At 44.9% G+C, this 20250-nt stretch overlaps 1 protein-coding gene across 11 annotated transcripts in view; it reads left to right on the forward strand.

The window, feature by feature from the left end:
• SIPA1L2 (signal induced proliferation associated 1 like 2) overlaps window positions 1-20250 on the forward strand; it is a 216297-nt gene that overhangs the window by 97273 nt on the left and 98774 nt on the right. For all 11 annotated transcript variants that reach the window (XM_027595907.2, XM_027595918.2, XM_027595915.2 and 8 more), the window contains one exon: window positions 11422-13168. In XM_027595907.2, coding sequence (XP_027451708.1) covers window positions 11692-13168 — 1477 coding nt within the window. In that variant the 5' untranslated portion in view covers window positions 11422-11691. The remainder of the gene's footprint in view (window positions 1-11421; window positions 13169-20250) is intronic.

Genomic DNA, 20250 nt, shown 5'->3' on the forward strand with positions numbered 1-20250 from the left:
GATTCCTGTTTTTTTTTTTCCCCTGTTTTTTATTGACATACCTTAAGTTAGAAAGTTCCAAATAATCTCGTTATCATTTAATAGAGTCCCTAAAATAATTTTAAATGCAAGTTGTTGCCGGCAAGAGGGTCGTACCTGACTGGAGGTTGTTTGGGGCAGTTCCTTCACCTTCTGAAAGCTTCTTTTTGCCTCTTGGAGAATCAGCTCAACTGTTGCAGATCAGTTAATGCTTTGTGTTCCTGTTGTTATATGTGTAGAAACCAGCAGTTACCACGTTATGTTTTGTAAACAAGGCTGTGCTCCTTGGGGAAGGTTATGTATCTTACTCATTTCAGTTGCCCAATTATAAGCCAATTAGTTAATATATATACTTATTTATATGTAAATCAGTTTTGTCAGCTAATATTTTTAGAACTTACCATATAGAAAACACAGGGATAAGCACTTTGCATCCACATTTCATTGAATCTTTAGAATAATCCTTTGAAATAGATAAAATCATTCCCATTTTACAGATAGGAAATTGAGGCTCAGAGACAATGTGTAACTTTGCCATAACCTTAGCTAGCATGTGATAGATCCTGGATATTTGCCGAGTGCCCATGTGCAAAGACATGCCCCTGCCTTCACAATGCTTAGAGTTTAGAGGAGGTTTGTGAGAAGTACATAGGCTGGTATACATAGATTTGGTATAATGTATGGTAAGGAAGGAGGTGCAGGATGCTATTGGAGCCCAAATGAAGATAAGTTAGAACCAACATTAAGATTTGAGAAGGCTTCCAGCAAACCCAACATAGGAGCTGAGGTCTGAGCAATAACACTTGGTAGCAAGGTAGAGGGAATGGGTCTCAAAGAGTCTTTGGGTGGGAGGAGAAGCCTGTGCAGAGCCCCTTGCAGAAGACAATTCAGGACAGGGGCACCTGGGTGGCTCAGTCAGTTAAGCATCTGACTCTTTTTTTTTTTTTTTTTTTAAAGATTTTATTTATTTATTTGAGAGAGAGAGAGAATGAGAGATAGAGAGCACGAGAGGGAAGAGGGTCAGAGGGAGAAGCAGACTCCCCACTGAGCGGGGAGCCCGATGCGGGACTCGATCCCGGGACTCCAGGATCATGACCTGAGCCGAAGGCAGTCGCTTAACCAACTGAGCCACCCAGGCGCCCAAGCATCTGACTCTTGATTTTGGTTCAGGTCATGATCTCAGGGTTGTGAGATTGAGCCCCATGTCAGGCTCCGCACTAGGCATGGAGCCTGCTTAAGATTCTGTGTGTGTGTGTGTGTGTGTGTCCCTCTCTACAAGAAAAGAAAAAGAAAAAGAAAGAAAGAAAAAAGAAAATGCACTGGGGACATGGGGTGTGGAGTTTTAGCAGCTAGAGAAAGGGCCAGGCAACTAACTGCTCGTGGACCAGATCATAAGTGACCTATGCTACCTTAAGACAATCAGTCTTTATTGTGACAGAAATGGGGGACTATTGAAGGGATTTATGATAATCTAGGAAAAATAAGGGAGTAGTTCTAACTGCGGTGGGGGCAGTTGAAATAGCGAGTTGTACGTGGATTTGGAAACATTCAGAAGATAGAACTTATGGGCCTCGGGATGGATGTGGACTGTCAGGGAAGGCTGGATGAGCATGCTGGGCATGGGTGGCAGGTGCATGGTGGTGTCACTCCTGAGCTGGGTGGAGGAGGGTCAGGTGCAAAGGGTATGATGGACAGGAGGACCTAAGCTGTCATAACTCAACCTGGCAGTGTTCTATAGGAGACATCGTTGGCCTTGTGGATAGGTTTCAGAGTCATCTGCATAGAGATGGTGTAGGAAACTGCTAGAACTGCACAAGGAAATATATGGAATTACGAAAGGCAGCCTAGAATAAACTCTGAGTATCGTCAGCATTTAAAGAAGACCAGAGGAGGATCTAGCAAGGAAATCAAACAGAGAGAATCAAGAATCACTGTGTTCCCTGAATGTGCCATGATGATGTGTTGACTCAGTACTTTGGGGTGCTTTGGTTTATAACCACTTCAATTCAGATGGATGGATGTAAGTTAATCATGAGTGCCAACTAAGTGTCAAGCATGACTCTAGAGACTGGGGGTATAAACGTGAATAGGGTAGACAGGACCCTACTCTAATGGAGCTTACAGCTGATTCACTTAGATCTGTCACATGAGAACAAAGACCTTGGATTTGGCCCTTTTATCCACCACGGATTACAACTCAGTATATACTCATAGGGTTCTAGTGGAGACCAAATCCTTTAGGCTCTTTACTGGGGTTCCTGCTTTACTCTGATGAACAAATCCTTAACTACACCAAGGGGGATCAGCTTTTCTGGGCACATCACTTGAGAAATTCCCCAAATAAGCAACGTGGAATACTTCAAAAAATTGTCTAACACCAATGTGAACATTCCACCAAGAAAAGATTTTATGCTGCTCACAAATCTTAGGTTATCCCTATGTTACAAAATCCCAAAGAGGACAATTTTGCTCTTTTTAATATTCTCATGCCCTGGAATATTTATCTTTGGTACCGTCCCATTGTTTAGTTCAAGATAAATATCTAAGAGCTATTTTTCATGTCCAGATCTACCAAAAACTTAGCAGTCAAAAGTATGACTGTTGAACTTGTATATTTATGACCATTTATGACCATTACTCCTTAATAACAGCCCATTTGTCAAATTGTCTCATTTCCTTGATTTTAGTGGTCTTATATGATAAGAATTTGAGTTAATGGATTGTTTTATAGCCCTTTAGCCAGAACTTCATTTAATTCCAGGCCGAATGTACCTGAACGTGGCAATTTTATGGTGAATGCATTTCAGGTGATCAGACTCGCGGTGCAAGCCCACCTTCAGCTCCTTCCCTCCCTTCCTGGTCACAGAGAGGGGAAAAGTGGAGACAGTATATTCCTCCTTTTATTCCCTGCCCAATTATACATGTTAGTATTAGAGCTGATGGAATAAGAGTATGAAAAATAGGCATTTTTACAGTAGTTAGGCTTTTATTATAAGTCTGCCATATAATTTTAACCATTTTTTGCCTTGAAAGAGGCTCATAATTTGTGTATTTTGTGGTTTTCAATCCATTTGCTACAGCTGCAATCCTGATAAGTGGCTCAATTATAACTGTAATATTGGTCTTAAAGACTCACTGATGTCTCATGGAAAACTTTGAAAAACATTCTATCTAAAGACAATTATGCTTAAATACCACATTTTCTCCATTTCTCTGTTCTGTCCTTTACAAATTATTGCCAAGGCCATTAGCATGAGAACAGATTATTCCTTCAAGCTCTAAAATTCTTGAATTTCTCAAGTTGTGGCTTGCTGCCTTACTGAGCTAGCCCTGGCCTCCCTGGAGGCCCCACCACCACCCGTGAGGACACACAGGCTCACATGTAGAGTTTTTTCAAGTGCCCACAGAGTGCTGGTGACAACTTTCCATTTTTGCTGGGGAGCAAGAGCCACAGAATTGGATGAAAGCTAAGAATAATTGGAAACTGTGCCGGGAGGGGCAATGTCTCTGACATCCAAAATGAGCTCAGAGAAAGGAAGAAAGCTGTAGAAACATGTTAGAGGTCCATTTTAATTAATGATCATTCTAAGGTGAGCTCTGTACCTTCTCCTGTCTCAGCAAATGGTCATGTCTAAGTTTGGGGAATTACCTGGGTATTTGTGCTGCTGATTAGGCCTGCCTACAGATTATTAGTCTTTATTAAGTTTCTTTATTAAGGCCTAAAGAATGAATTAAATGACCTCCTTTTTTTTTTTTGATGTTGAATTTTTTTTTTTTTTAATGACACCAAGTTGACAGTGTGAGTTCAGTTGACCATGAAGTTAGGAAAGTAGGATGTTTTAAGATACCCTTAAGAAGTACCTTCATTAGTTAAGGCAGGAGGGGCAAGTGGTCAGGGTGGTGCCCATAAGATGCACATGCTGGGGTCTGTTTTATTTTACTCCTTAATATTTGATGAAATAACACTTCCATCTTTTGTGGGAAAATACCATGGCGTTTTTGTGGGAGAATGCAGCAGAACTCTCCTACTAGTGTTTTGCCGTCGGTTAGAAGGACGAAATAATGTAGACTCACGGGCAGGAAGGACAGGAGCAGACACACAGTTGTCAGTAGAACAGGGATGTGGGGGTTCTGCGGGTCATACAGCTTCGTCTCTGACTCAGACGTGAGGCCCCGGGGCCTGTCTGACCAGGTCCTCTGATCGGTTTCCCTTTGCCATCCTTTTGGGGACTGGTACTGCTCGAGGGCATACATCCAGAGCCCCAGGATGCTGGCACCGTGCCACCTTAAGAAAAATGGAGTGCTGCAAACAATCTGCTGCTTTGCCCAGCTCCGAGCAGGCCAGAGACTGATAGGGGGATGGGCTGTTTGGGACTTCTCATTTCTCACTGTGTCTGGGATGGGCCGTCAGCCTAATAGATGCCACTGCTGAGATGGTTATAAGATGAAGTATGGCATGCTTTCCTTCCGTACCGTTAGAGGGCATGTCTGGAACCACCTCATTTGGCTAGGACAGTGGGGGAGATGGAGGGCGGAGAAGCTCCTTCCAGAGTGGCCTCGCTGTTGACTTTTATGTTCAAGGTAACCTGTTCTTGTAAGGATCTGGGCGTGCCTTGGCACAAACAGCATCCTGCAAAGAGTCGTCAACCATCCATGTTTATCTGAGTTTCTATAATGAACATATTTCTGCAAAATTCTTAAACTTTGATGGTGGCAGTAGATTCTGTAACTGTAAGACCTTTCCATTTATTTTATTTATTTATTTTTAAAGATTTTATTTATGTATTTGACAGAGAGAGAGACCACGAGAGAGGGAACACAAGCAGAGGGAGTGGGAGAGGGAGAAGCAGGCCTCTGCCAAGCAGGGAGCCTGACGCGGGGCTCGATGCCAGGACCCTGGGATCATGACCTGAGCCGAAGGCAGCCGTTTAACCGACTGAGCCACCCAGGCGCCCCCAGAACTTTCCATTTAAATGTCAAATATTTTATTTTCTAAAAGGTTACTACTGCCTAACATGTGTGGTTAGCAGTTTATTCATTTATTTAATAATATTTATCGAACATCTGCCACACACAGGAAAGCGTGCCCTGTGTGGCAGGTAAGGGGTGAACCTAACAGACACAGCCCTGGGGCCTTGTGGTGTGAAGGTGTAGCAGGTGCGTGTTTGGGAAAGAGAGGGCCCCACGGGAGCGTGCTCCAGGGACACCAGTCGGGGGTGAGAGCGATGAGGGCGAAGGCTTTTCAGGTCGGCCCAGACAGCATCAGCTCTGTTTCCAGGGACAGCTCAGATGCAGGTGTGGAGGGTGGGCTGCTTGAAGAATGGAAAGGCACTCAGCATGTCTGGGCCATCGCACAGAGGACAAGGAGGGGGGACCCCAAGACATGAGGCTGCAGACTGGGCAGGACAGATTGGGAAGAGACTTATAAGGCAGAGTTTGGATTCTTATCTCAACAGAGATGGCAAGTCTTGGGGCGCTTGGGTGGCTCAGTCGGTTAAGCAGCTGACTCTTCATTTTGGCTCAGGTCCTGATCTCAGGGTGGTGGGATTGAGCCCTGCGTCTGGCTGGGCTGGGCATAGACCCTGCTTCAGATTCTCCCTCTCCCTCTTCCTCCCACCCCACAATTGTCAGCCAGGGCAAACATGGGAGGACAGGTTCAGAAGTGGGGAAGTTTGTTAAGTGGTGACAAAAGACCAGTGAAATTGTATTGACTTTATTTCCCCCCTGAGAAGTAAGAAGCTGCAGTTTTTGTTGCAATGTTGGGGCAAGAAGTGTACAGACATCAGGTCTTTCAAAGGGCTGCTGTGGAGATGGGCAGGGAGACAGAGGGATGAGGCCTGAGCTGGAGAACTCGCTCAGGCTTTTCATATTAGCCTCACAGACTCACCGGAAACCCCGAAAGACTTTCTTTAAACACAGCTCTGTGCTTTGGAGGATTGCATTTTGTCCTGTTCTGTAATGGTGTGCACCTGTAATTATTGTGAGCTCTGTGCTTTGTCTGGGGGCCAGTCGCAGTCCCCTAATTCCTGCGGGCTCTTCTCTAAGATACCATGCTTTTCCTGTCTTCTGTCAGTCTGGTCTCTGGAAACACCAGTCGGGCCGCATGGCACACCGCCCTGCACTTGACATTCAGAGGGGATTTGAGCGCAGAGGGTGTATAAATACCTGGTCAGTACAAAAGAATAAATTTGGAGACATATGTTTGCAAGAGGCCTCCTAGATTATACCTCCATTACCTTCATGTACGTGCAACTAAGTGCAGATTTCTAGCTTTCAAAAACTTTTCAGCTGAGGGGGCTGCCTGGGTGGCACAGTCATCTAAGTGTCCGACTCTTTATTTCGGCTCAGGTCGTGATCTCAGGGTTGTGAGATCGAACCCGGCTTCAGGCTCCACACTCAGCATGGAGCCTGCTTGAGATTCTCTCTCCTTCTCCTTCTGCACCACCCCCCAACTCACTCTCTCTCTCTCTCTAAAAAACAAAACAAACAAACAAAAAAACCCCTTCTCAGATGACTGCTCCATAGTAACAGACAAAGGTGGAAAGTTAGAACTTGCAAAAAAATGTAAAGATGATGAGAGAGGCACGAGTCCTACGTGCCAGGGGCCTGTAATGCAGGCATGTTGCCCCAGATCCACAGCTCTTCATCTGCACCCCTGCAGGGCGAACATGATTCACTGAGGTAGGGGTGTGTGTGCATGCGTGTGCACACGCATGTGCATGTCTGTGTCTCCCTCTCATCCAAAGCCTCACGCCCAGGTTCTGGATTATTTCACAGGTCATTCCAAATCATGCTTTAGTTTTTGTTTCCTCCACTGTTTTGCTTTCTGCATTTCTCCCTGTTTAGAGCCTATGCCATTCCTCCTTACTGTCTCCTTTCAAAGACATTGATTTTAATTCTTCCCCATGGGCTATAATATTTTTTTAAATTGCATGATCTTAATATTTCTAATATATCTTGTTTAAAAACAAGTGCTGTAATTGTTTTGAGGTGTTTTCGTTTTACCACCGTATTAAAAATAATGTATTTAGTAATGTTTTTAAAAGGAAGGTGCTCTCTGTAATACTTTGTATTTAGAAATATTTAGTAGTGCTTTTAAAAGGAAGGTGCTGTATGATTCTGTCAATAGGGAGATTGACTTTGGGGAGCTATGGCAGCTGGAAAATGTTGGTTAGAGGGTAACTGCAGGAGGGGGTCTGTTGCAACTTTATTAAATAATCAGCTACTGTGTCTGGAATTTTTTGGCTTTGAATACTTTGAATTGTTACAGCACATATGAAATATGTTCAAGGGTGTATACTTAAAATATTAGAGCAGGGACCTTGCCCAGGAAGCTCTGGTTTTGATATTGTATTCAAGGGCCAGAACTATAATTCCAACTCATTTCTTCATGGATCAGGCAGTCCGCCACATAGTACAAAGTAGTTTGGTCATTGAATTTACTCTCCTTGGTCTTGAAACTGAATATAAATGTGGTCTCTTAGAACATTTAAAACTGATCTGGACTTATACAGAAGTCTACTGAATAAACCAAAAAAGGTAATTAATTGCCTCAGGCAACAAAAGAATCCCATGGGTAGAGCTGGTTTCAGGTCCAGCTGGAGTCAAGAGCTCTGTCCTTAGGAATCCTTCTTTCCCTCCTGAGGCTCAGCCTCCATGCTTTTGTTCCCGTTCTCAGTCACGTGGGCAAGGCGAGCCCAGCAGCTCCCTATTTCTGTTCTACCGCCTAAGGGCTGCCAAGAATCAGAGCACCAATGCTGCGGGGTAGGGGGTGGGGGCGGGAGGGGGTGGGGGGTTGCTTTTCCTGGTAGGATTGTCATTGGCCTGGCTGGTTCTTGGGCTCATCCCTGGACCAATCACTGTAGCTGGGAGATGCTGCACTTTCATTGGTCAAACCCGAGTCACGTGTTAGGGGGTGGAGTTAGCCCCACACGAATTAAATCATTTTAGAGGTAATCTTCCCCAGAGGGATTCAGGAGAAGAAAGGGGAACAGATCCTAGACGGGAAAAATCAGTTGCTGCCTGCTACAGCTAATGTTCTTATCACAGACCACAAATTTAAAAATCACAATTGAAGGAATACTCTCAGAAGATTTCTTTGGGGAAGGGTTTTGTGTGCTCTGAGTTTGCCCTTGTTTCTCTGCTTCTTGTCAGGTGTGATAATAAAGTTCAGCACAGATGCATCTGTTTTTAATTGTTTCTATTATTTATGTTTTAAAATAATAATTCTTATTTTTTGACAACATGTTGTCTTCCATCTCTTTTTTTTTTTAAAGATTTTTTTTAATTTATTTGACAGAGAGAGACACAGCGAGAGAGGGAACACAGCAAGGGGGAGTGGGAGAGGGAGAAGTGGGCTTCCCACGGAGCAGGGAGCCCGATGCGGGGCTCGATCCCAGGACCCTGGACCCTGAGATCATGACCTGAGGTGAAGGCAGGCGCTTAACGACTGAGCCACCCAGGTGCCCCTGTTGTCTTTCCATTTCTATGTCTTCCATTCCATTCCAATCTGTGGAATAAAGATTTTTTATTTTTAATACTGTCTGTTATAAACCATGATAACGTTAGAAATGTAAGGGATGTGAATGCTCAGAATATTGATTTTCAAATAGAGTGACTGCAGATAATTTTATGGTTTGTTTTTCTGGAAGTTATTATTCAGTGCATGTGTTGTCTTCGCTAATCCTGGCTTTAAGGTTTCCTGTCTTACACATCTCCTGGCAGATGGCTTAACCCCAGAGCTGCCCCAGGGGTGTGGTGAGTGGGTTACCCGTGTGGGAGGTGGTGGTTTTGCTCAGTTTGAAGCGGGGGTGGGGTTGGGCCAGGTGTGGCCAGGGAGGATAAAGGACTTTCAAAGTCATGGTTAAGATGGCTCTTTGCATTGGCCATATTTTTATGTAGGGATTTGTTATGTTTCTGCTGTCTTCAGTGATCATCAGTCTAAATTTTCCATTCTTAAAAATTTTTTTTTCCAAAATTTCCAAAACTGCATCAGTTTTGGGAATTTGTGGTTTGCTAGGAAATCATTCGTTTCCTTTGTGTTTTCAAATTTGTTGCTATACAGTTGCTTGTGGTATAATTCTTTTAGACTTAATATATATTTTAATCCCTTGTATATATGGTAATATTTCCTTTCTCATTTTCAAACTTGTATAATATTATTCTTTCTCTCTTCCTTTTTTAGGCTTGGGAATGAGTAGATCTTTTTCCTTGCTCTTTTTTAAAAAACTACCTTTTGGATTTGTCCATCCTTTTTCTACCTTGTTTTTCCCTTATTCCATTAATTTCAGCTTTAATCTTTATTCATTCCTTCTTTCTTAGTTTCTTTTGGGGCATTTTGTTCTAATATCTTATTTTTTTTTTTTTTTAAAGATTTTTATTTATTCATTAGAGAGAGAGAATGAGAGATAGCATGAGAGGGAAGAGGGTCAGAGGGAGAAGCAGACTCCCCGCCGAGCAGGGAACCCGATGTGGGACTCGATCCCGGGACTCCAGGATCATGACCTGAGCCGAAGGCAGTCACTTAACCAACTGAGCCACCCAGGCGCCCTTGTTCTAATATCTTAAGGTGGTAAATACTTAGTTGCTGATTATATTTTTTGAAAGTACTCAGTTTGGTGGTTTTAGTGGGCAAGGTTCTTACTTCTGTAACAGGATACTTACAAATTAATAGTATATACCTGAGCATGAGTGTCCTATTAATGCTTGCTGAGAATTCACATAGCTCTGTACCAGCCATCGGAAGTAATTCATAAGCTTTCAGATTTTGTTGTATTCTATAAGCAGGAGAATTATCAGAATTTATAAATTAACATTGTTTTCTTTCAATATATTAGTTGTCAGTTTTCAGTTTCCAGGAAAGGATTCGATAATAGCCTGAATTGTAGAGGAAATAACTATGATTCAGAATCATCCGTGATCCTTTTAAACACAATGATTCCAAGTGACATAGATAAGATGCAGTCATCTCTCTTTCTGAGAACCATGGACAGACGCTCGTCTGGTGCACTGAAGCATCTGATTGTGCTTTCCCTCTTTGTTTACCACATCCTAAAATATCATTATATTTCCTCAGTTATGAAGTTGCCCTGGGAACAGACAGCATCTTATCATGCCCAGACTGAGTTTTTTCCACTGAGGGAGAAGCAAGCTGCCATGATAAGAAAATATCAGTTATTCCAAGAGACTACTGCATGTTCATCTCAAAGCCATTAAGAAGCCACTGGAGGGGCACCTGGCTGGCTCAGCGGGTGGAGTGTGTGACTCTCGATCTTGGGATCATGAGTTTGAGCCCCATGCTGTCTGCAGAGATTACTTAAAAAAAAAAAAAAAGAACCCATTGGAAAGAGTTCTAATACTGTTCAGCTAGTTGAAATTTTACTATTTTCTAACCGAATTGCAGTTGTTTTTTATGCTTTGGTGAGGACCGAGGGAAATCAGCTATGTTATACCTTTATTACCATCATTATTTTCAGGAGAATTAGTCATTCATGCATTCTTATGCCCACAAGGAGAAAGTTTCCCATAAGTTGGGAAGATACGGCATACCTGGAAAATATTTTGTCTAAATAAAGATAGAACAAATTGAAAAAGTAATTAAAGAAAAAAGTTGATTAAAAGTCAAGTTTCTACTGACCACAAAGGTAAATTATGCTTTTATTTTACCCCTGCACATTTGTCAAATTGCTAGTGGCATGATGAACTAAAAAGTTACACTTAATCAGATACCAAATTCTTCAAGGCTCCTTCCCACGTTAATGGGGATCTCTGCAAGGTCTTACTTGATTGTGAGACCACGTTCTAGAAACTCATTTGCTAATGCCTGGTATTGGCCCTTTTGCTGCTGGACATTTTGAATTTAAATATTTTGAAAGAAAGCATAATCATACTCAAAAAATTACATGACCATTGTGTTACTCTATCACTAATTGACATGTTGCTTATTTAATTTAAGCCAGGCCACATTAATAGGTAATGTTGGTACAGAGATGAAAGGTACGTTATGTTCCTGCTTAGAGGAGCTTGAAGTTAGCTAATGGAGGAGACTGGTCAGCAAACCAGCCAGTAAGAGTATAAGGAGATCTGCTACCATAAGTGTAGATGTGGGTGCTGTGGGAACACAAAAGAAGCACTCTTTGCTCATACGTGGGCTGAGGGAAGGTTTCTTGGAGAGGGTAATGCTTGACTCTGGGGTATAAATTCTAGCCAGCCAAGTCGAGAGAGAATGCAGAATGTTCCAGAGAGAAGGGGCAGCATGAATAACAGAGACATGAAACTTGATGACAGTTTGGGGGAATTGGGGATGGGCAGAAGTTGGAGAGGACAGATGAGAAACCATACGTAAAGTGTATTGAACTTGAGCTACAAAAATTGTTAATGGTTATTTTCTGTGTTTTAATTCAGGTGAAGGAAATACTCAAGGCCAGATGTCTTAAGGAATGCTCTTGAAAAGGACAGAGGTGTACAAAATTATTTCAGCAACTGAGAAGCAAGCTGGTTTTGGAGAAACCATACTCTGAGGATGTTGTTTGCTTTTGGTTAAAAAGAGAAAGTACGGCTGCAGAGGAAGGGCTTCAGGCTAAACGCGCATTTAGGATTGCACTGTAAATAACAATGTAATTAGATTCACCTCAGTCTTGCAGGTGAGACTTGGAGCTTCTTGGCTCCGCAGACATGAGTGACCCGAGGCAGTCACAAGAAGAGAAGCACAAGCTTGGCAGAGCCTCTTCGAAGTTCAAGGATCCTCCCAGAATCATGCAGTCTGATGATTATTTTGCTCGAAAATTTAAAGCCATTAATGGCAACATGGGCCCCACCACTTCTTTAAATGCCTCAAATCCCACCGAGAGTGGTGGTCCGACTAACGGTACCCCAGCTGTGCCCAAGATGGGTGTGAGAGCAAGAGTGTGCGAGTGGCCTCCCAAGAAGGACTGCTCCAAGGAGCTAGCCTGCAAGGCACTGTGGGAAAGCCGGTCTCAGACCAGTTACGAAAGCGTCACGTCCATCACACACAATGGGCAAAATGACCAGAGCGATGGTCAGCAAGAGGAACAGCTTGATCTAGACTTTGTGGAGGCGAAGTACACCATTGGAGACATCTTTGTTCACTCTCCTCAAAGAGGACTGCATCCCATAAGACAGAGAAGCAATAGTGATGTCACCATCAGTGACGTCGACGCTGAAGACGTCTTAGACCAAAACGCAGTGAACCCCAACACCGGGGCCGCCCTCCACCGCGAGTACGGAAGCACATCTTCCATTGACCGGCAGGGCTTATCTGGTGAGAACTTCTTTGCGATGCTCAGAGGGTACCGCGTAGAGAATTACGACCACAAAGCAGTGGCCCCTTTTGGGTTCCCTGAGTTTTTCCCCTGCGATCCTGCAATCTCTCCCAGCCTCCATGCAGCAGCACAGATTTCTAGAGGAGAATTTGTCCGCATCTCAGGATTAGACTACATGGACAGTGCCCTCCTCATGGGGAGAGACAGGGACAAGCCTTTCAAACGGAGGTTAAAGTCGGAGTCGGTGGAAACATCCCTCTTCCGGAAGCTGCGGACTGTTAAAAGTGAACACGAAACTTTCAAGTTCACGTGTGATCCGGAAGATGGTCGTCTGGAGCGGGGTGTTCGCCCTTGGAATTGTCAGCGGTGTTTTGCACATTATGATGTCCAGAGCATTTTGTTTAATATCAACGAAGCCATGGCAACGAGGGCCAACGTGGGGAAGCGGAAAAACATCACCACCGGGGCCTCGGCAGCATCCCAGACTCAGATGCCAGCAGGCCAGACGGGCACCTGTGAGTCCCCTTTGGGGAGCAAGGAGGATCTCAACTCCAAGGAGAACCTGGATGCTGATGAGGGTGACGGGAAAAGCAACGAGCTGGTCCTGAGTTGTCCGTACTTTCGGAATGAGACTGGCGGGGAAGGTGACCGGAGGATCGCCCTCTCTCGGGCCAGCTCGTCATCGTTCAGTTCCGGGGAAGGCTGCTCCTTCGAGTCCTCTCTGAGCTCCCACTGCACAAACGCAGGTGTCTCCGTCCTGGAAGTGCCCAGAGAAAACCAGCCCATTCACAGGGAGAAAGTGAAGCGCTACATCATAGAGCATATTGACCTTGGGGCCTACTATTACCGCAAGTTCTTCTACGGGAAAGGTAAGGGAGAGTCCTGAGTGTGTGTGTGTGTGTGTGTGTGTGTGTGTGTGTGTGTGTGTGTGTCTTGGGCTGGTCATCATATGCTGCTTTGGGCTGCAGCACCTTCACCGGGTGTGTGTGTGTGTGTGTGTGTGTGTGTGTGTGTGTGTGTCTTGGGCTGGTCATCATATGCTGCTTTGGGCTGCAGCACCTTCACCGGGTGTGTGTGTGTGTGTGTGTGTGTGTGTGTGTGTGTGTGTGTGTGTGTGTGTGTGTCTTGGGCTGGTCATCATATGCTGCTTTGGGCTGCAGCACCTTCACCGGGTGTGTGTGTGTGTGTGTGTGTGTGTGTGTGTGTGTGTGTGTGTGTGTGTGTGTGTGTGTGTGTCTTGGGCTGGTCATCATATGCTGCTTTGGGCTGCAGCACCTTCACCGGGCAGCACCTTCACCGGGTGTGTGTGTGTGTGTGTGTGTGTGTGTGTGTGTGTGTGTGTGTGTCTTGGGCTGGTCATCATATGCTGCTTTGGGCTGCAGCACCTTCACCGGGGAGTCCAAGGCCATGGTCCACTGGGCTTTCGTGGATCCTCCGTTGCTGCCAGACTAACCCCTTCTTTGGGAACCCCAGTGTCCTGCCTTTGCTGGTTTATACTCCCGAGTGTGGAATCACCACCTCTCTTTCTCTTTCTCTTTACCCGTTTGTGAGCATCACAGATCTAAGACTTGCTCTGGATTTACCTCTTTTCAGATCTCCTCCCTGGTTAAACTTCATCCCTCTCTTCTTCCTCTGATTAATCTCTCTTGCTGTTTACAGTGGATCATTCTGTCGAATTTTTCTCCCCACCTCTAGCCTTTTCTGTACTTTTCCCCTACACCTTTGCTTCATCTTCTCACTTCTGCCTTCACAGCTCCTAGTGCATTGGAAGTGTTAGTTAAATCTTTGCTGAGAGAATGTATGAATTAGCATGATAGACAAATCGTTTACCGGCAGTTCCATAGATGGCCTTAAATGTTAGGATGCAGATAATCCTTTGGCATTGTGGTTTTAGAAATTCTCTAAGCCTAGGCAAAATAGTGTTTACTTTTATTTAGATTTTCAGGTTTGAAGGATGCATTCCTCAGAAGTCATGCAGTTGAATCCTCAGCCTTTAAATAAGTGTCCTTAGTTATTCCAGGGACATGAAATCTACTCTGTTGGAGACTCCTACAGAGAAACAGGTCCCACACACCTGTCAGTCACAAAAGCTCCATAAAAACACTCAAGGGCAGCCCGTTGCCTTATTGGGTGTGGCTTGCCACCTGAGCTCCTTCCTTATAGGGCAGCATGCTTTTCAGGGCTGTCTTTTTCTGTTTCCGTGTCCCTGGCCACCCTCCTCACATTCCCAGGTGCCACCCCTCAGAGCACCTAAGGAGGTGGGGGTGAGCCCAGCCAGTCTGGTGAATAAACTGTTCTGCCACGGGTGTGGGTCCCTGTGAGCTCACTGTACTTGGAGTTTATGCAGTATCGGTTTCTATCTTCACAATGTTTGCATGTCATCTTTGACTCCAGTTGGTTCTTTTTGGTGATGGGTCGGGTATTACTCAGACCTCGGGAGAGATCACTCCATCCACGTCAGTGTCTGGAGCCTTTTTCAAACTTTTGACTACAGACTTAAAAGAATTTGCTTGTCAGATAGATTGCAGTCACAATTGTTACATCCATAAGTTTTTTTTCCCTCATTTTTTGCAGCAATTCAGATTTAACCAATCATCCATAATCCTAATATTGTGAAATTGTAGAAATGGGTAGAACAGTTATGATATTGGATAAGCAGTTTGGCTAAATAGGCACTTGCATTACAACCGATCATATATTTGAGTTATGTTTCCCTTTTCATACTGATGATATAATGGGACTGAAATAATTCCGTGAGCAGGTCTTGGGCCCCCCACGTGTGTCCCTGTGCTCTCGTCTCAATGCCAGCCCCCGATTGAACTCAGAGAAACTTGGACTTCCCTTTTAGTCTGTGCTGTGAAAGCATGAGTGGCCCTCATGATTGTGTTCATTCAGCGGCAGCACGTTACACAGTACTATTCCAAGATGGTCTCTAGGTGGAAGTTAGTTATTTTTGGAAAGGGAGGCCATGAAGAAATAGGCTTCCTAATTAAGGTTCTTTTAATTGATGAAGCCATGCTGTCCATGCCAGCAATAAAATAGTCTCTTAGAATTATTATGCCCTGAAATCCTCAGGCATTGAGTCATTTTGGCTAACTGAGTTTTATAAATAGTTTGCGGATCACCCTTTAAAAATATCAGAACGTACAGGTTGTTATGTGTGTGTGGATGTGTGCGTGTGTATTTATGGAGAAACTCAGTGCCAGCATCTCATCCATACTCTGGTGTGTATTAAGTACACGTGTACATATACATGGAATGGGCGACAGATGCTTTCTGCAGCCAGGGTCACCATTAATGTCCTTAGGATCTGTTCCTAGAGATGGTTTTAGGTGCTGGATTCTGTTAGTTTCCACTCTCAACTGTCACTTCCTGGTAGTTTTATTTTTTTTTTTTTAAAGATTTTATTTATTCATTCATGAGAGACAGAGGGATAGAGAGAGAGAGAGAGAGAAGCAGAGGGAGAAGCAGGCTCCCAAGGAGCAGAGAGCCCGATGCGGGACTCGATCCCAGGACCCTGGGATCATGACCTGAGCCGAAGGCAGACGCTTAACCATCTGAGCCACCCAGGCGCCCACTTCCTGGTAGTTTTAAAGAGTGCCTGTGAGTGGTGTATTTCTTCTGCTTTTCCTGATTTGCTGCTAAGGATTTCCCAGGGCATTGGCAGTTACGTCAGCAAACTTGTTAGCTTTGAATGTGAAATTCAGAATAAGCTCTAGAGAAGTTGAGGGCAAGACACCCTGTGGGTGAGTTGTACGTGGATGCAGACAGAATGCTTAGGGGGCCCTGCGCATTGGGCTCACTCTGGTTCTGTGAAGGCGCCAGGCTGGTGAATTCTAGAATCCCCTGCCAAGCCTGCCGAGTGAGGGCATGGGGTGGCTTTGGCATCAGGGTTCCGCAGCGCTGGGCTGGGCTCTTGTGGCTACCGATGGGTCCGAGGAGGGGATAGGACCGAGCCGGCCCCTCTGCTCTCGTTCTGCAGCTGTGAATACTGCCTGCTTTCTCCTATTTTTAGCTCTTCCTCGGTGGGCCTGTGTGTCTCAGAACGAAGCTGGCTCCAGCAGCGTCCGCCGCTGCTGCCCCGGCTGGTCCCTCTGCAGAGCCGTGAAGGGCTGGGGGTGGGGGCAGCAGTCGGTTCCCCAGCAGGTCAGTGCCCCGCCCCCCGCCCCTGCCATGGTGTGGGAATGGAGATAGGCAGCCGGCTCGCACCCAGGCTTCAACCTCTGGACTCTGCTCTGCAGACACACCCCCAGTTGCAGGAACGTCATCCCATGACCTAAAAACAGAAGCCCTTGGGCCGCCTGGCCCAGATCGGGTGTGTTCGCGGGGAGCTTTGTTCTTTTCCTTTTTCTCTTTTCCCTTCGCTCTTTTTTTCTCTCTGGAAGCAGGCATTCAGGGATCTTTTGATGCTTCCCAGAATGCCTTTTCTTTTTCTCCATGCTCCACCATTCTGTGTGAAATTTCATTTTCCAGAAGAAGTAAGTGGGAAGGGTTGAGAGTACAGAGCCTTCACGATGCGGCTTACTCTGTCCTGGGTGGTTAGCGTGGGGTGGCTGCACTTCACGCCAAGGTGCACTCCTGTGGCACAGAACCACTGGACGGCTGTGAAGAGCTCTGCCGAAGGATTATGTAGGGGAGCGGCGAGCCACAGCAAACCGTGTGGCTCCATCACTTGTCCACGCAAATCCGTCTGCAGCCTTGCGTGGAAACAGCTTTTTAAGGGAGAGCGGGGCAGGATTGGAGCAAGCACGGGGAATGCTGGAGAAGGTTCCGCACTGCTGCTGGCGATGCCTGTGAAGAAACTTGGGTGCTACCTGCCGTGTGCCCATTTCCCTCGTGGAAGTCCCAGGGAAATCGCGGCTTCCCTCTTCTGTGAGTTTCCCGTTTGTGAAGCAGGCCACGAGGAAGGGCCCCTTAGACAGGGATTGTGGTTGTGCCAGTCTGTTTGGAGACCCTTGAGCTTCCTTCATGGCACAGTGGCCAGCTTTGCCTCCTTCTGGACCCCCTGGCACTTAGTGCTGCTGGCCAGCAATGGGCTGTCCCCAGGGAGGCCGGAGTGGAGCTGCAGGGCAACGAAGACACCCCCCCGGGGTCCGTCCGTGCCCACCAAGTCTTGTCCTGGTTAGGAAGTTGCACACCTGCAGTTACTCGGGAGTTCTAAAACTGTTCTCTGCCTTCCTTCAGGTCACATGGACCAGAACAGCTCTAGACAAGAATAGTTCAAGAAGGTAGACCATGTCCTTTTTAGGTAAAGAAAGGTCAAACTAGAGAAGAGGATAAAGCTGAGTCTCTTGGGTGACTTTGGAGTGGAACGTGGCTAAATCTTGGAGGCACTGGGACATTGGTTTTTTTTGTTTTGTTTTTGTTTTTTTAAAGATTTTATTTATTTGAGAGAGAGAGAGAGCACATGAGGGGGGGAGGGTTAGAGGGAGAAGCAGAGTCCCTGCTGAGCAGGGAGCCACTGGGACATTGTTTTATGTGGGTACAGGAACATGTCCTCTTAATGTGTGGGAAAATCCTGAGATTCGCAATATATACCTTTTTTTCGGTCTAGAATTTTTACACGGCATAGAAGTATTATATGATCATTATAGGAAAATAGAGAAGCAAAAGAAAAAGAAATAAAATCACCCTAGTCCCTAAGAGATAATCACCATGAACAGTTTCCTCTTTATCCTTGTAAGGCTTTTTCTGATGCAAATAAATTTATGTAAATGGAACCTTCTATCACTGTGTCTGTGGAACTTGCTTTGGATGATCATCCTTCTGTGTTATTATGTGTAGAGCTGCATCAGCATTTTACAAGCCATTATCAATTATCATTATCTGCCTTGGATGCATGGGGGGATGCCAGGTATTTGCCAACCATGATCTGGGCAGAAGTGTTAATGACCGTATTTGCTTTATTTCAGAGAAAAACCCATCAACTTGATAGAAACACAGTGATAAAGGGACGTGTATTTCTTACTCTCTTAGATGCAGTATACCTACAAAACGACTCCTGTCAAATACAGTGATGTTCATTTTAACCAAGAAATCTTTACTTAAAAAAGTAAATTATTACAGAAGATGTTTTAATTTCATAAAGTTTGAAAAATTATAATAATTGTCCTTCTCCACTAGAATGTGGACAGTGTGTAGCGTAGCCCTTCCAAGGGCTAGCGCACGGAGAGGGGGAAGGTTGCAAGGGAGAAGTCTGGAAAGCACCGCCCCAGCCAGGTCATCAAGGTCCAACATCAGCATTGATAGGTCATGCGATTCGTTTATACCCCTGACATGATGGGAATGGTATTTCTGGGGTCTTCCTCCCAACCCATAACCTCAGTCTGATTAGGGAAATACATTAGACAAATCCCTGCCAAGGCACATTCTACAAAATCCCTGCCCACTGTTCCTCCAAACTGCCAAGGTCATCCAGAACTAGGAGAGTCTGAGAAACTCACAGTCTGCAAGAGTCTGTAAGAGACATGACGAGTAACTGTAACAGGGTGTCCTGGATGGGATCCTGGAAGAGAAAGGACGTTAATAAAGCAGAAACCTGAATAAAGGGTGGGGTTGATCAACATCGGTTGAGAGTACAGAGCCTTCAGGATGGTTCATTAATGCAATGAACGTACCAAAGAAACGTAAGATGCTAACAACTAAGAAACCGAGCCAGGGTGTGAGAGAACTAACTCCACTATCTTTGCAGCTTTTCTACACATCAAAACCAGCTTAAAAGTAGTTTGCTTCAAATTTTTTTAAACTGTAAGTCATAAATTCTCATGATATATTTAACATGAGCATCTTTAAAGTTACAACAAACAAGAACTTACAGGCAGTTCTTAAAAGTAACAAATCTACAGGTTTATGTTACTTTATTAAACTCCTTAGGTTTCCTGTGAGCAGCTGAGACCACTGTGTGTTTCAAGTAAAGTAAAATTAACAAAATGTCAGTTTCCCACAGCCCTTTCTATACACATCTGCAGAAGGCCAGGAGTATGTTTCTCAAACTTACCTAGAAGAGCAGGGGGATTGTTAGGCTTTAGAATTTATAGTGTCTTCTTCGGTCTTTATTGAAATGCACATACTTTCTCTTTGAATTTCTCCTAAAATCTGCGTGCTGATCCCAGGTGGCTGTGGGATGTTGTTTGGGACACTCTGGGTTCTCTGGCTCCCAAATCTCTGCTGAACTAACTCTGAAGAAAGCTTTATGCCCAACTCATTTTCTTTCCCTTGGGATTTTCTATAACTAGTCCAAGGAAAGAAATACGTATCTTCTAGAAATCCTCTGTAAAGGAGCTGAATTGGTTTTATAGGGCAGGTTTTAGAGCGTAGATGAAAAGCTAATCTTAGTTTGACCGATTGTCTCCCTTCTGTCTGCTGCTTTTGGGGTTTCTGGCTCCATCATTCGCCTGTGATTTCCTTTCTTCTCTGTTTCTTATAAAAGGAATATGCCAGAGAGAACTTTGCTTTCTCCTTCCCACCTTAGCTTTACAAAAGACTTCTGGGGTGTAGGCAGATTGGAATTCTTTCTGGAAAGATTAGAACTTTCCAGAGGAGAGTTTTTAGCTGCTTCCAGGTGGACTGGGCCTCCAACAAAAGCCGTATCCTCCTCACGATGTAGGGTACAGTACTGGCCTTTGCAAGGTCCATATTTCTGCCCCAGGATGCCGGCCTTTAAGCTTTGAGGCCCCCTTCCTTTGCCTGTGCCCGGCCTCGAGCTGTGCCATTGGTACCACCTGGGAATGAACTCCTCTGTTGGATCTGCCACACTTCCAAGAGTTCTTTCTAGAGCCTCTTTTCCCTAAGAAAAGTTCACATTTTTATTAACTACCCTTGACCCAGCTCTATGTAAGCTCACCTCTTTCTCCAGTGGTCATTTTTGTTATTAGTATTTTAGCGAAAGTATAATATCTGTACGTACATCTGCTAAATGAGCAAATAAAAAGGAAGGATTCTTCTAGAACGT

The sequence above is a fragment of the Zalophus californianus genome, chromosome 15, assembly GCF_009762305.2.
Source record: "Zalophus californianus isolate mZalCal1 chromosome 15, mZalCal1.pri.v2, whole genome shotgun sequence".
Lineage (NCBI taxonomy): Eukaryota > Metazoa > Chordata > Mammalia > Carnivora > Otariidae > Zalophus > Zalophus californianus.